This window comes from Lygodium microphyllum, chromosome 27, assembly GCF_053477565.2.
Source record: "Lygodium microphyllum isolate KBCC chromosome 27, Lygodium_microphyllum_v1.1.10, whole genome shotgun sequence".
Taxonomy (NCBI): Eukaryota; Viridiplantae; Streptophyta; class Polypodiopsida; order Schizaeales; family Lygodiaceae; genus Lygodium; species Lygodium microphyllum.
Window position 1 is genome coordinate 48,887,134 of NC_141161.1, and position 16,828 is coordinate 48,903,961.

The 16,828-nt window shown below is 38.8% G+C and overlaps 1 protein-coding gene across 1 annotated transcript; it reads right to left on the bottom strand.

Moving 5' to 3' along the window:
- Positions 1–9,876: 9,876 nt before the first annotated feature.
- LOC148012297 (uncharacterized) lies at positions 9,877–16,614 on the bottom strand. The gene is made up of 5 exons (XM_087669139.1): positions 16,474–16,614; positions 11,545–11,647; positions 10,421–11,031; positions 10,017–10,249; positions 9,877–9,973 (listed from the first exon to the last, which is right to left on the bottom strand). Exons 1-5 carry the CDS (start codon positions 16,612–16,614, stop codon positions 9,877–9,879), a joined length of 1,185 nt encoding a protein of 394 aa, XP_087525265.1.
- Between the last annotated feature and the right edge of the window lie 214 nt (positions 16,615–16,828).

Consider the following 16,828-nt stretch of genomic DNA (forward strand, 5'->3'; position numbering starts at 1 on the left):
TATAGTACTGTATAACTTCTCTTGGCATTGATTGCAATGCACAATGATTCAAAGAAGCTACCTCTGTATTCCGTGCTGCAAGAATAGCACTCTCACTAAAATATGCCCCAAAGTCTCTCACCGCGGATACTTCACCATACACACTATTAACCAAGGTTTCAATAGAGCACCCTTTCAATACCATGCTAGATGGAATATGTAACTTCTCACAATTCTCCGTAATACCCACTCCATCCCCTATCCCTTGAATCCAACCAACAAATCCATTATCCATTACACCACCAGCAATTGACATCCTCATATTCCCAGACAACCTTAGCACCTTAACATACTGCCATAAATGAGAGCAACATAGTGCCGCATTAGCAATATCTTCATGGGAGCCCTTCATCACGACGGGCAAGATTTGCCTAAAATCACCCCCAAGCAAAGTAACCTTTTCACCAAATGGTTTATCACAGCTCATAATATCTCTTAAAGTTCTATCAATAGCTTCAAATGCAAACCTATGCATCATGGGAGCCTCATCCCATAAAATAAGGCTCGATTGTCTGAATAGTTGAGCAAGATCGCTCTGAACAGGAATATTACAGGTGGATCGATTACATAGGTCCAATGGAATTTTAAATCTCGAGTGAGCAGTACGATGCCAAAGAGTTTACTGTTCATGATATAAATCATGGGATTCTTATGAACACATAAGAGATTTACTGGAAGTTATATGAGATATTTGCATACAAAATTCAGGCATTGTTATCCAATAACCACCTTAGTTATACAAGTTCTTTTGTATTTAGCATATAATTTTCAGTTATACCATGTACATTTATGAAAAATAAGTCCATGGGAACCTACAACTTGGACATCTGGAAGTAATTGACAGTCTACAGGATAAATCACATTAATTCAGGTACAAAAATATGGTCAGAACCCAAGAATGATGTCAAAAACGGTCAAAAGTCCACTAGGTCCAAATGGGACAGAAAGTAACTGACTTAAGTGACCAGCAAGTGACCTAGGCTGGCCAAAAAGTGACCAGGGACTGAGCAGAGAGCAGCCCGCATTTTTTGGCGCAAAATGCGGGCTGCACTGTCTGAGGCAAATTGGAGAGAGCTGGAGCTATGGTGCATGAAATGGAGCATGCAAACTGAAGATTAACATGCCCAACTACTGATGATGTAAACATAGTGAGAGCTCCACTTCTCTACCTCTTTGGTCTGACGAAAATACATGCTGAAACAGTCTATAAAAGAGGGAAATCTGAGAGAAGAGTATTCAGCTTGCCCTTATGCACGACTTCTCTTATCTTGTTTACCTTATTCTTGGTCCAATGAAGCCCGACTTGTACCCAAGTACTTGAGTGACTTTGGGGCAAGCAAAGGGTGAGGATATTGAAGACTTATGGATTGTTATGGGCTGTAATAACCAGTCATAAACAGGGCAGCCCACTGTTATGATCAATTTTTATGAGCAAACATGGGTTTTTTATGGTTGTAATGGAGGGAAGTGACCTCTTTTCTTCAGGACATTGTTCATAGATGATCAAAAGTGCTTCTTCTTGAGTTTATACACTCATTTTGAACTTGATTATGGGCTGGAATTTTCTGTTTTAAAACAGGACTGAAGCTAAAATTATACTTTTTCAATTCATTTCATGGAGTTTATGCACTCATTTTGAACTTGATTATGGGCTGGAATTTTCTGTTTTAAAACACTGCTGAAGCTAAAATTATACTTTTTCAATTCATTTCATGTATCTTTGGCCCAAATCTTGGATGCATTTAAAACTATCAACAATATACTTGTTCCAAAGGGTTGAAATTCATCTATGTACATGAAATAGATGCCATTAGAGCTTGCATTTGACATTCATAAATGAATTGAGAATCTAAAAATATCCTTTATGATATGATGTATGTATCCTGAGGCATTTGATGTAATCAAGATAGTCTTATTCCTTCTATTCATGTATGGTAAGTACATAGTGAGAAGGCTTGAACTCTTCTTCCGTACCTAAATCATTTCTAAATCTCGGATCTTATTAAACCCCAATCCAATTTCCCTTTTCGAATCTTGAATCCTAAACTCTTCTTCTGCACTAAAAGCTTGGGTGGTAGACCTTCAACTCTTAACGCGACGATAGTGGTGAACCCGATGTAAAGGTCCGCTGCGGAAGAAGAAGTCCAATGGGAGAATCATCAAGTTCAGGAGGAGATGCTTTGCAATAGTTGGTTCGTCTAATGTAAGAGAGCCAACAACAATAGCTGCAATTTCAGCAACAGTTGCAATTGCAACAACAATGGAGACAAGAAGAAGGGCAGATTGATGCTGCTGCCATTAAGGCCTTAGAAGCAGTTGGGCATGAGCTCAAGCAATTTAATGGGCAAAATGTGTCCTCTTTTATCCGCCTCTACATTGACAAGATGGTCTTCTTTGGAGTTCCTCAACATGCCTGGAGCCGTTACTTTGCCCGCCTGGCTGTGCATGGTCTCCAGGACTGAATTCATGGTCTTTCCCAAAAAGATGCATGATGGACTGTGTTCAAGAAGGCTCTTCGAGCAGAATTTTTCCTTGAAGATTCTGGCCTTATGACAAAGAAAATCTTCACTAAATGGGTCGAAAGGCCCAATAAGGGTCTAACTGCTAACTACTCTTCATCGAGAGTTTGAAAGCAAATTTGCCCAACTAGATCCCGATGACCAACAAGGTATGGAAAGTCAAAAGATCGAATTATTTTTAAAAGCTGCAGATTCTTCTCTTCAGGAGAAATTGACTGACCGACTTGAAGACCCTGACTCTGAGTCGGGATTGAAGACTGCTTGGAGTGATGTCACTGAAGCAGTTAATATGATTGCTCAAAGAGAGCGATTGCGCCTAAGATGGAGATCAACCCCTGTAACAATTGAATCTATGAAGGAGCATGTTCCAGTTTCTCGACCTCCTGTCTCTATGGCCGAGCAATCAAGAAATTTTGCTATTCCTTCTCCAAAGAAGGATGTCATGGACGAGTTAATTAAAAGCATGCGGGATCTCCATCTTAATTTAACAGAAATTAATTCTAAAGTAGAAAGGCTTGATGTTAAAGTAGAAGAAAGGGGTCGGTCAACCGCCCAAAGGCCTGCACGAGAAGGCTTCAAAAGACATTGCATTTGGTGTGATAGCCTTCAGCATGACAAGAAGGAGTGCGGTGCATTCCGTGAAGCTGAAGCACAAAAATTAGTCTTTTGGAAGGATGGTAAAATTCATGCAACCGAAATCGGGCTTCCTCTTGAGCCAAACTTCGGCAACGGTGGCATGAAGAAAAGATTGGAGGATTTGGCAACAAGAACGGCCTATGCAGCTGTTGATGCTGCAACTTATGGGTTGTAAATTGAGTCAACTAATGAAATTGTTAAAACATGTAAAACTAATGCAAAATCTAAAGTGTGGACGCAGGCCTTGGAACGCATGGAGCAAGGCAAGGCAAGTAAGGATGATTTAACCATTGCCAGCCAATGTATTCGAGGAAGAACCGGATGGTCCGAGCCTGTGGATTCATTTCCAGCTTTTGCCCGGTTAGCTCAAATTAATAATCAAGAAGCCATGATAGAAGAAAAGAGAAGAAGATGTTGCCGGTCCTTCCTCTTCAGGATCGGCTAAATGCATAACAAGAAGCAAACCAGACCAATAGAAGGCTGCTGAAAATCCGCCACCACTAGAATTTGACATGGGAGAAGCCCCTCAAGCAAAGAAAACAGAAGGAAAAAGAAAAAGAAAACATCCCAGTTACAAGTTGTAGTCTGACATAGAGACAGCAACGGATCTTAAACGGATCCTAGAAGAAAGGATTCTTGGAAGCAGAATTGAATTTACATTAGGTGAAATTCTCGGTATTGCAAAACGAGGATTTCATGATGTAATAATTGATGTAATTAAAGGAAAAAGACAATATGTTGGTGAGAAAATTGAAGAATCTGTACATGCTTTTTTGCAAGTACTTCATGTGTAATTGCAGGATGAAGAGAAGCTCAAAACCCAAGGGATTCGACTGGAGGCAATCAAAGAATTGATTGCAGCCATAGAAGCCAAAGAAGAAGACATTTATGAAGCAGAAGCTGAAGAAGCCATAATGGTGGAAACTTCTCAATCTAAAGTGCAGCCCATGCATAAGAAAGAGACTCTTCTTCACAATATGCAAGAATAAATTGAAACTCACTTTATTCCAAGTAGTCACTATTCCCGTACCCATTGGCAAGGGCGACTACTGAAACTGTTGTTAAAATTGGTGAGAAAGAAACTCCATGCAATGCCCTTATAGACCATGGTTCAGAAATTAATGTTATGTCAAGAAGTCTCTATGAGAATGGTGGATGGCCCATTGATGTGGACCCAGGGTGGCGCATGAAGGCAGCCAATAACTCTTCTGGCGATCTTTATGCAGCATGCCCTTATGTACAAGTTACTATTGGTAATGTAAAAGATGAATTTCATTTCTTTGTTCAAGATTCCTGTAGTTATCCAATCATTCTTGGACAACCATTTATTTCCGAGTCTCGTTTAGAGACAAAGGCTCTTGATGATGGTTCATCATATGCTCGGATAAAAAGCAAGGATAATGATAAAGCTGTTCAATTCCTAACTGTCTGTGTTAATCATCATCGGAATAGGGATTGATTGAGAGATCATCCTGTTCCTCCTAATGCTCGAGAATTTAAGGGTTTTCGGGTAGCGCTGCTATAAGTGGAGGCTATGGCAGTGCATCATGTCACAAAAAATTGCCTCTACATATAAAGGAGGCAAGGCCAAAAGCTGATTTGCAGGTTTTTTCAGCCAATGGAGTGGGTTGTTATAAATAGTTTTCAGCCATGAACAGGGCTGAAAGAAAGTATTTGAGTCATATAGAGCAAGAGCTAAAGCAAATTGATGTTTTACCTAAAGATGAAGAAATATCAGGACTATTTTATGGGCTGAATTATAATGATACAATGGCTGAAATTTATACAGCCATTCATGCAGAAAATCAAGCTGAAAATCAGTCCATACAGGTATGTACATTGGATATGTATGACATAATTCAAGAATTTGCAGATTATGAAGCTTTTGGACAGCCAAACAAGGATGAAGCAAGAGTAGAAACAAAGTATAAAATAGTTGATAAGAAGGTCAAGCTGGTAGCTACTCCTCTACCACTTGAAAGTGATGGACTGGCAGAAAGGGCTTCCAAACAACCAAGCCTTCGTGATCCTAAAGATATTGGTCACCAATTTACAGCAGAAAGTCTAAAAAAGCTGAAAATTGGTGACAACTCTTTTCTCTTGCCAGCTGAAAAGCAAATCTTCATGCAGATGTTAAAGAACCATGGTAAAGCTTTTTCATTTCAGCCACATGAAATTGGCTATGTGGATCCAAGCATTGTGGCACCAATGGTAATTTTTACAGTCCCACATGTGCCTTGGAATCTTAAACCAATTCCGGTTCCAAGGGCTCATTTGCCTAAATTATTGGAGCTTTTGAATGAAAAGATAAAAATGCGAATATTGGAGCCATCTTTAGCGCCATATTCCAACCGATGGTTTACCATACCTAAGAAGAATGGATCTTTACGATTCATTCAAGATTTGCAACCCGTCAATAAAGTTACTATAAGAAATGTTGGATCATGACCAATTGTGGATGAGTTTGCCGAAGCATTTGCAGGAAGGGCAATCTATTCCATGGGAGACTTATATTCAAGCTACGATCAATTTTAGCTTGCTTTGGAAAGCCGTGACATTACCACAATGAAGACGCCTCTTGGCCTAGTCTGCATGTGTACTCTACCTCAAGGGGTTTCGAATTCAGTAGCTCACATGATGAATGCTATGCATAAAGTATTGAGGGATTATATTCCTCAATTGACTCTTCCTTTTCTTGATGATGTTCCAATCAAAGGATGTGAAGTTCATGAGAAAAATGAAGAACTTAATGAAATTGGATGCTGAAAGTTTGTTTTTGATCATATTAATGATTGTGCTCAGATCCTGTCCAAATTAGAAGAAGTTCATCTTACTCTTTCAGGAGCTAAATTTGTTTTTGGAGTTGAAGAAGTCCTTGTGGTTAGTCATTTTGTGAACCATATGGCCGAAAGCCTTCTCCATCTAAAATAAATGCAGTCAACAAAATGCAAGAAGAATGTACAAATGTTTCAGAAGTGAGAAGATTTCTTGGTGCATGTGTCTTCTACCTTATTTGGATACCACATTTTGCCCATGTTGCTGAAAGTTTTTATCAGCTTCTAAGAAAGGGCCAAAGGTTTCTATGGACAAAAGAACACACTCAGGCTATTCGGAAACTCAAGAAAATGCTGACTTCAGCTCCCACTTTAAAGAGGGCTAACTACTCTAATGAACAGCCCATTATACTCACAATGACACAAGTCCTATTGGAATAGGATGGGCAGTTGGTCAAGACGACCTTGAAGGCAACAAATATGTAATCCGCTTTGGAGCGAAGGTTCTTAATGAACGACAAAGAAGGTATGCTCAAATTAAAAGAGAGCTTTGGGGAGTAGTAACTGCATTAAAATGTGACAGGGAGTACTTCATGGGCACACATGTTATAGTTGAGACATATTGCCTTTCACTCTTGGGCATGATAGCCAACTGTTCCACTCCTGACATAGCCATGCTAAGATGGATAGCCTATATTAAGTCCTTAAATCCTGATTTGAAACATATTGCAGGTAGAGATAATCCAGTTGTTTGCTGACATGCTTTCACGTGCCAGATATATGGATGAAGAAGAAATGATGGATGAAGAAGAATCAGAGTTTATAAATGATGCTGTTAATGCAGGTACAACAAAAATTACAACAAGAACAACAGGTTCAACTGTTAAAACAACTTTTACATTAGCAAGGAAGGATGAATCAACCAAAGAAGGACAATGGACAGCTAGTAAACAGCATATTCCATGTTTTGTTATGGTTTGTTCACACTCTAAAGAAGAATATTATGCAGATGATTGGCTAAAAATTGGCCAATTTTTGAGCACTATGACAAAGAAGGAAGAATAGACTAATGAAGATTTCAAGAGAATTAAGAGAAAAGCCTATGGTTTTTTTCTTAAAGATGGCTACCTTTGGAGGCATGCAAAAAAGAAAGGAAGGGCGCCTGTTCGTGTCTTAGGTGACAAAAAGACACAAAGACAGGTCATGCAAGAATTCTATGAAAGCCTATTGACTGGTCATAGAGGCATATGTGGTACTTTTGCCAAAATAAAAGAGAAATTTTGGTGGCAAAACATGTATAAAGACATTGAGCATTTTATTGAGTCTTGTCATGTTTGTCAAATGTATTCTATGGTAAAGCATAGAGATGGGCTTCAGCCTACCTATCCTTTATCCATTCACTATAGATGGGTTATTGATTTAGTAACCATGCCTACAGGAATTTGGAACATGAGATATCTAGTACTTGCTAGAGAAGATCTCACAAATCAAGTGGAAGGAAAGGCCTTGACAACAAAATCCACTCATGCTGTTTGTAGATTTTTACTTGAAGAAGTATTTTGCAGGTATGGATGTGTTACTAAAGTAACTGCTGATAGAGGAGAATTGGATGCCGATGAGGCTTGCCATTTCTTTGCTCAATTGGGAATTAAGCTATCTCTTACTTCAACCTACAATCCTGAAGGCAATGGTAAGAGTGAAAGAGGTCATCAACCAATTCTTAAAGCTTTAGCAAAATCATGCAAAGGAAAGTCGAGGGAATGGCCTAAAATGCTACCATTCGCATCATGGGCTGATAGAACAACCCATAGTGCAGTGACATGATATATGCCAGCTGAACTCATGTATGGACAGCCACCTATTATGCCTATTGAGGAATCTATTGTCACATGGAGTATCTTGCCTTGGGATGAAGGCATGAATAGGGAAGAATTGCTGTCTTTACGTATAAGGCAACTTGAAAGAAGGCCAGAAGATGTTAAAATAGCCATTGAAAGGCTAAAAACAGCAAGATTAAAGAATAAGAAGAGGTTTGACAAGCACCATCGACTCCATCCAAGAGCTATTCAAGAGAATGACTGGGTTCTTATTTATGATAGCAGCCTAGACAATCAACATAGTGCTCATAGGAAGTTAACCAAGTGATCGTTTGGACCATATGTTGTAAAAGTAGTATATCATAATGCTACTTACTCTTTGGCTGAAATGGATGGGACCATGATAAAGACTCCAATAGCTAGGAAACGAATCAAACTCTTCAAATGAAGAGAATCTTCAACTTATGAACTTGATGACTTAGATATAAGCCCTCTACTTGAAGACATGCAGGAAGAAAAAGACTTAGGGAATGAAGATGAAGAAGAAGACCCTCCTTGACCTGTAATCTTATGAAATGGCACATGCCAGAGGATGTGCAAGTTAGGAGGGGGTGAATGTCAAAGAGTTTACTGTTCACGATATAAATCATGGGATTTTTATGAACACAGAAGAGATTTACTGAAAGTTATATGAGATATTTGCATACAAAATTTAGGCATTGTTATCCAATAACCACCTTAGTTATACAAGTTCTTTTGTATTTAGCATATAATTTTCAGTTATACCATGTATATTTATGAAAAATAAGTCTATGGGAACCTACAACTTGGACATCTGGAAGTAATTGACAGTCTACAGGATAAATCACATTAATTCAGGTACAAAAATATGGTCAGAACCCAAGAATGATGCCAAAAACTGTCAAAAGTCCACTAGGTCCACATGGGACCATAAGTAACTGACTTAAGTGACCAGCAAGTGACCTAGGCTAATCAAAAAGTGACCAGGGACTGAGCAGAGAGCAGCCCGCGTTTTTCGACGCAAAATGCGGGTTGCACTGTCTGAGGCAAACTGGAGAGAATTGGAGCTATGGTGCATGAAATGGAGCATGCAAATTGAAGATTAACATGCCCAACTACTGAAGATGTAAACATGGTGAGAGCTCCACTTCTCTACCTCTTTGGTCTGACAAAAATACATGCTGAAACAGTCTGTAAAAGAGGGAAATCTGAGAGAAGAGTATTCAGCTTGCCCTTATGCATGACTTCTCTTATCTTGTTTACCTTATTCTTGGTCCAATGAAGCCCGACTTGTACCCAAGTACTTGAGTGACTTTGGGGCAAGCAAAGGGTGAGGATATCGAAGACTTATGGACTGTTATGGGCTGTAATAACCAGTCATAAACAGGGCAGCCCACTGTTATGATCAATTTTTATGAGCAAACATGGGTTTTTTATGGTTGTAATAGAGGGAAATGACCTCTTTTCTTCAGGACATTGTTCATAGATGATCAAAAGTGCTTCTTCTTGAGTTTATGCACTCATTTTGAACTTGATTATGGGCAGGAATTTTCTGTTTTAAAACAGGGATGAAGCTAAAATTATACTTTTTCAATTCATTTCATGGAGTTTATGCACTCATTTTGAACTTGATTATGGGCTGGAATTTTCTGTTTTAAAACACTGCTGAAGCTAAAATTATACTTTTTCAATTCATTTAATGTATCTTTGGCCCAAATCTTGGAAGCATTTAAAACTATCAACAATATACTTGAACCGAAGGGTTGAAATTCATCTATGTACATGAAATAGACGCCATTAGAGCTTGCATTTGACATTCATAAATGAATTGAGAATCTGAAAATATCCTTTATGATATGATGTATGTATCCTGAGGCATTTGATGTAATCAAGATAGTCTTATTCCTTCTGTTTATGTATGCTAAGTACATAGTGAGAAGGCTTGAACTCTTCTTCCGTACCTAAATCATTTCTAAAATCCCGGATCTTATTAAACCCCAATCCAATTTCCCTTTCTGAATCTTGAATCCTAAACTCTTCTTCTGCACTAAAAGCTTGGGTGGTAGACCTTCAACTCTTAACGCGACGACAACGACCGCCCTGCAGAAGCAAAGCAGCAATGCCAGATGATGCCGTTGCCAACGCTATATGACCATCACTGCGCAACCTAGCAATCAAACACTTGTAAAGAAATGTCTTTCCAGACCCACTGTGACCATCCAAAAAAAAAAACATCCCCAAAGTTTCCACCAATGGCACCTATAACTGCATTATATGTAACCCTCTGTCCATCATTGAACATTGCCTCCATAGAAACACAAACTCTATGTTGCTCCAGTATATCATATGCATATTCATCTTCTAAAAGAGGGTTAGCACACAACTGAGAATCTGTTCGATGAGGTTCTGGAAATCCATCAAAGTCAGACAATCTTTGCCCATGCTATCGTAAAAGATCCTGAAGATGCAATAAAGCCCTCTTTGATGCCTCTTGTTGTAGAACTGCAGAAGATATATGCACATGCTCTAGCTGTAACTTATACAAAATATCCTCCACCATCGTTGACATAAACCTATCCCAGAGTTGACCAGGCTGTGCAGGCTCACAGAAGACCAAAATTGCAGCAAAGAAAGCACGCAACTGGGCACCAACTTGTACAGATGCAACCTCTTCCAAGCACACAACACACTCATCATCACCCTCTAACATGCCCTTTGCAATGCGGGCTTCCTTAAAGGTGTTGTACACCATGTTGCCAACAGTACGCAAATCATCAAAAGACATACATCCTCGAGACACTGTCAAGAGCATTTGCAAGTAATAACGCTCACCAGATGTGGGCGGCACAAAGTATATTCGACCACACGTATTTCCACGCTTTCTCTTTGTCGATACCTTCCGTTGTGCATTCCACACCCAATACACTGGGAAGTCTTGATACCGAATAGCTCGAGCCTCTGGATGAACACAATTGCACGCAAACCATTCCGTAAGAGTAGTTTTCCTGATATCTTCATTTTGCATGACATGTGATATATTGTCTGTATCTTGAAACGCCACATAATTCTCACCAGGCAAGTGTACCTGCAACCGCTGTATATCAGGCTTCTCATTGTGCAATGCATAGTCATATATTTGCCAACATGCTTCCGAAGCAGAAACATACAGTGCATCTAAATGACTCTCAATCTCATCTACTTCACGAAAGGTCGTACCATTTAACCCTGAGTTTCCAATAGAAAATTTAATCGTTGCACGATCATGTTCCTTATATATATACTTATACAAATACTTGACAGCTGCCACCGTTGAGCATACCTCAACATTTATATGTGCATTGTATTTTTTACTCAAGTACGGATTGTATGGAATAATCCATCGATTATCAATAGTATTACCCTTTATTGTGACTGTCTTTTCATCATCTCGTCTTCTATAAACAGGATAGCCAGAGCTATCAACAGTTGTTACATTCACAAACCTCCGAGGGAATTTTTTAGTGCATCGACCATTGCGCATGCAAGGGCTCTTGGGATTCATTACACCGCAAGGACCATGGACATTGCATTTTGAGATAGTTTCAAACAAAGCTGAAAACTTTTCTCTATCAGGAAACTCAGCACAAACAAATCTATTATAATGGCATGCTTTAGAGGGTTTAAAAGGGTGCTCCAAAATTAGCAAAGTATGAGAATGTGGTAGCCCCCGCTTTTGAAACTCAATCACACTAACATAACCTGCAACATTTCCAAACAGATTCCTTTTCAGCAATGTATGCATTATATCAGCATGTTTTTTATGAAATACCCAAGCAGTCAAATCCGGACGATCATAAGCAGTCTGTCCAGGCAACAAAGCATTAGTTATCTCTAACCACTTTGGATTACATGTCATCATTATAAATAGATCGGGTTTTCCCTTACTTCGCACTATAGCCATGGCATCTTGATACAACTAATACATGTGTCTTGGCCCACCAGTAAAAGAAGACGGCAAAACCACCCTTTTACCAATAGAGGCACCAATAATCCCCATTGGCCCATCATCCATCACTCCCACCATATCTGCTAAGCCCTTATAAACTTCTGAGCGTAAAACTGATTGATTTTGACAACACCAAGCTAACCTACATTGCTCTATACTACAATAAGCATCAACAATAAATTGTTGCAACAATCGCCCACCCCGTAGATCGCTCATCTCCTATCCACCTTTCTCATCATCCATCAGAAATCTTTACCATGCTATCCTCAAGCTAATGGCCAGGCTGAACATGCACACCTCAGTGTCCTCATGCACTTGTAGTCGAAATGCATAAAATTACATTTGATTAACACAATCCTTATTAGATAATCCATGTATATTAATTGGAACATTAACACCACTATAAGGTACCTTTACATGCCAACCATAATCACCAATAGGAAAAAGAAGGACATATAGCATTGGCATGTATGCCCTATGCAAGTTTGAAATAGCAATACATCGTCCATCCCGACTATAAACATGTATGTCTCAAAGATCAAGAGTATTCTCATCGCCTTGTCCTGGCATGATAGCCGCAACCTTAGTTGCCACTAGAGCTGAGTATTGTCTATTAGCATGTTGAACCCCAAAAATAGTCATTCTCAAATCATGCAAGGGATTGTTTTGCAATTGCATACCCACGGATCTAAAAGCTTGTGCATATGCATTGCGTTGATGCATCATAGACTGAAGCTCCCCAAGCAAGTTTGGCAATAAATTAGGCATAACATCCAACCGATTAGATAACTCATGCTCAATATCATAAACATAAAGTTGTGCAAATCTTGGCCTTTCCTGTCATTGTACATTAGGAATCAAAGAGCCTATACGATGATAAATGGAGCCATGCACTCTAAAGGTATAAGAATTTCCCACAACAGGCAAAAGCTCATCAACATTGGCACCAAGCGACACAAATGCAAGAGCACTATTATATGCTCATATATTATTTTTAAATACTCTGCTTTGAGGATGCATACCATGCAACAAATCATGCAATAGTTGTGGTGGATATTGCAACTGTGGCAACATTACTTTTCCATTTCGACAATAATGTTTACCGAACAAAACTGACCCCTGCACTTGAGCCTCACATCTCCACAATTTAGCCGAACATCGCTCACACATCTCAGAAAGACTCCCCATGGAATGCACAATTAGGTCTTGAAATAGCAAGATTGTAGTTGCAGGATGAATATCCATTGCAGGCAAAGCATGTAAAATGGAGCAAAAACCTCCATTTTGAGCACTAAAGGTTGGTGCATTATTGACACGTGACTCATTAATCACAGCATTTCCTAAGTTTTGGTGATTTTCAGCATCATAGTTATAATCATTAGCAAATTGCTGCTCAATCAAGCTGTGAAGTCTCTCACGAATCAAGCTATCATGATTTAGAGCCCCTCCTTGCAAAACATTCTGGCACTCAACTATAGTAGAACACATCTCTTTATACCCCCTCCTGTCATGTCTTGCCATTTGAGCCCTAAGCCTAGCAATCTGTCGTCGTCTATATCGTGTAGAGTTGAGTCTATGCCTATGAATACGCAACACATAATCCCTGCTAGTTCTCTGATTATTTAATCCCATATTGTTTGGATTCTCACAAAGCCTGCACATCAAGAGAAAATATGCATTCTTTCAAGGAGAGACTTGATTGGGATTAGTATTTTCAAAAAGACTTAAAAGTAGAATCAATCTAGAATCACATAATCCAAAAAATTCTACGACAATTTAAATCAACACAATCCTCCTACGTGCAAGGAACAATAATAGTCAAAATATATCTAACCCAAAGACAACAAAAAAAGCTATATCCAACCGGCGCACGATCCCCCAACCTATAACTCAAACCCAAACATCACTCTTCAACATGAATGTGCAATAAACTATAAAACGTTAGGATTTTTAAATCAATGAACTATTCTCTATAGATTGCAAGACATAATAAGTATTTCTATAGATCAAACCTCAAGAAAGAGACAATATACTTAAAAATAAAAATGTACTTAATATTTACAAACTCTTGAAAAGAGAAAGAATACACAATCTTATTCCAATACATAGCAAGTTCCTGGACATTGAAACATATTTTACAGAAAATATTACTCTTTGATACGTACTACATTGCAAAAATATTACTCTTTGATACGTACTACATAGCAAAAATCAATGAAGTTTTCTCTCTAGATTGCAAGACATAATAATTATATCTATAAATAAACTATAGATATAGATCAATGTTTACAAACTCTTTAAAAGAGAGAAGAATGCATCACCCCCAATAAATTGAACCAAACACTGAGAGAGAGAGAGAGAGAGAGAGAGAGAGAGAGAGAGAGAGAGAGAGAGAGAGAGAGAGAGAGAGAGAGAGAGAGAGAGAATATTACAATTAGACCATAGAATTCTTTATGCAGATCAAACCTCAAGAAAGAGGTATCACATGGTTACATTAAAACCAATATAAGCTTCACAAAAAGGAAGCACACATCATTACAAAAAAAACATTGGTCCAAGCACTTCCAAGCAAGATATAAGCGAGACGATAATAGATCATAAGCCTCAGCCAAGCAAATCCTCCTCAATTGGGACCGTTCATTTGACGACTCAATTGTTGTAGCAAGGCATTGAGCCTATTAACATTCATTTGGAATTGCAAAAACGGTAGTCGACAACCCCTCTGGCAAATCATAGGCTCGCGGTCATCTCCATGCCCCCAAAACGATGCCCACATATCATTCAACAACAAATTCATCAACCTACTTGTCTCAGAGACAATTGCTGAAAGTTCCCTTACTTCACCACCCAAACCACTCGAGACTTGTTGAAGAACACTCTGGGTGTACTTTGTCGCACACACAACACCATACAAACCCTTAGCTTGTTCATGTAACTCTGCAGAGTAAATAGCAAGTGCATGATCGACACATTGGATAAACTCATCTGCAATTCCATCAACTCATTCATCTTGGTCTCGAGGTGTTTAAACTCCAAAGAACTTGAAGCAGCCTTTGTGTTTCTTCGGATCATTGATGTCCTTGTGGATTTACTAACATGCCCTCCCTATTGCCTCGCCACTTCTTTCATCTTTCGCACATTAACTTTATTCACTCTATTAAACTCCACATTTTGGCTGCAACAAAATACACAAATGACTATCTTCCAAAAAAGAACAAAATACCTTGGTGAAAATACAATTATTAGAATAATAACTATCTCCCATACCCATGCGAACGGCTCCAAGCAGGCAAGCGTCGAAGAGATGATGTTGTCGCTGTTTTCTTTGATTCAACCAAATCAATTGCATTCAATGGAGTCGAATGCACTATGTCTAGAACATCGTCCATAGCTTTGCTTTGTTCCATGATGACTGCATGAAACTTTCAATAGAGTATAAGAGTCCCAATAGAGAAATCTCAAATCTCAAAGCCATTGAAGACAAACACATTTCCAATTGAAAACCCTAAATCGAAAGTGTGTTGGACTCGAAGACAAAAAAACAGTCATGCACGAACATGTGTAAATAATCATGCATGAGCACACACATACACAGTGCTCACTAAAATCCAATTAATGATTCCCCTCTTCAATGGATGTCCATTCATCCACATGTGCACATGACACTCACCAAATATATAGCCATGCCTTACCTCCTCTCTCTCTCTCTCTCTCTCTCTCTCTCTCTCTCTCTCTCTCTCTCTCTCTCTCTCTCTCTCTCTCTCTCTCTCTCTCTGTGTGCAAGCCCTACTAATGGATGTTCATTCGTCTAGATCCATACATAGGTCTTGGCAAAGGCTCGAATGTGTTAAAGATCCAAAGATGTTCGATGCTCAAAGATGAATGAATACCAAGGTGAAAATATGAAAATATAAACTATCAAAATGAGATCAAAAATAAAAAAATCTTAATAATTTGGAAGAGATAGACAATGTTTATTAAAATTAAAATGGAGATTTTTATCAATTTAAAAAGTCTTTACACAACTCATTTAAAAAGTCTTGCAAAGATTATATATATCAAGCATGTGGCGATTTTAAATTTGGAAGAGATAGACAATGTTTTTCAAAATGGAGATTTTCAAGGATGTGCTTATGCAGTGGCGACTCATCCAAGTTAACATTGCCAAAAACCTATCTAGATAAACTTTGAAAGAAGCAAATTGCACATCAAGGGCAATGCTCTCGAGTGAAAGGGAATGAACCCACACGGTGATTCATCTGGGTTAACATTGCCGAAAACCTATTAAGGGAAACTTTCAAAGAAGTAAGTTGCACATCAAGGGAAACATTTTTATTCTTGTGAGCAATTAACTCACGTATGCCATCCTCTATACAAATAGCACTGTCAATAAGATCTTTCATCTTCTCATCATGATCATCCAAGGATCCAATACGTGGCCAATACTTTCGGACATGGTCATATATCTCACCCATGTAACCCTTGATTTCTTCCAACTCATCCTGTATCCTCACCCCATCACAAAGGTTTCCTTCGTATTTCTCCTCCAAAATTCTCTCAATCCTCTGTAGACGGCTATCAATGCTCTCACCAAGAGAAATTGAAGCCCTTTGACGTCGAAATAGTGCCTTTACTTACTTCTCAAGGCCATCCAAGCGATGAATGTATCTCAAAAAACTAACAGAACTTTCATATCCTCCAACATGCCTGAGTGCACGACGAACTGCCTTCTTCCTTACAACCTCTTTCCCTTTGCACACATTCATTTGCACACTGGGAGTGCACTGCACAACATTTGCTACAGACGCATTTTTTTCCTCCATGCTGCGCAAAACACATGCGTCAACATCCAAGTGCATATCAACTATTCTTATCTTATCTTAAAAATGAGAAACAGTGGAAGATCGTAGATGACATTAGATTAACTTCCAATGCATTAAATTTAAACATACGTGCATTACACCATATGATTGACTATAATAGAATTTGCTATAGTAAGTAGCATCTAAAGTGAGGTTTCAATTTGTTTATCCCACA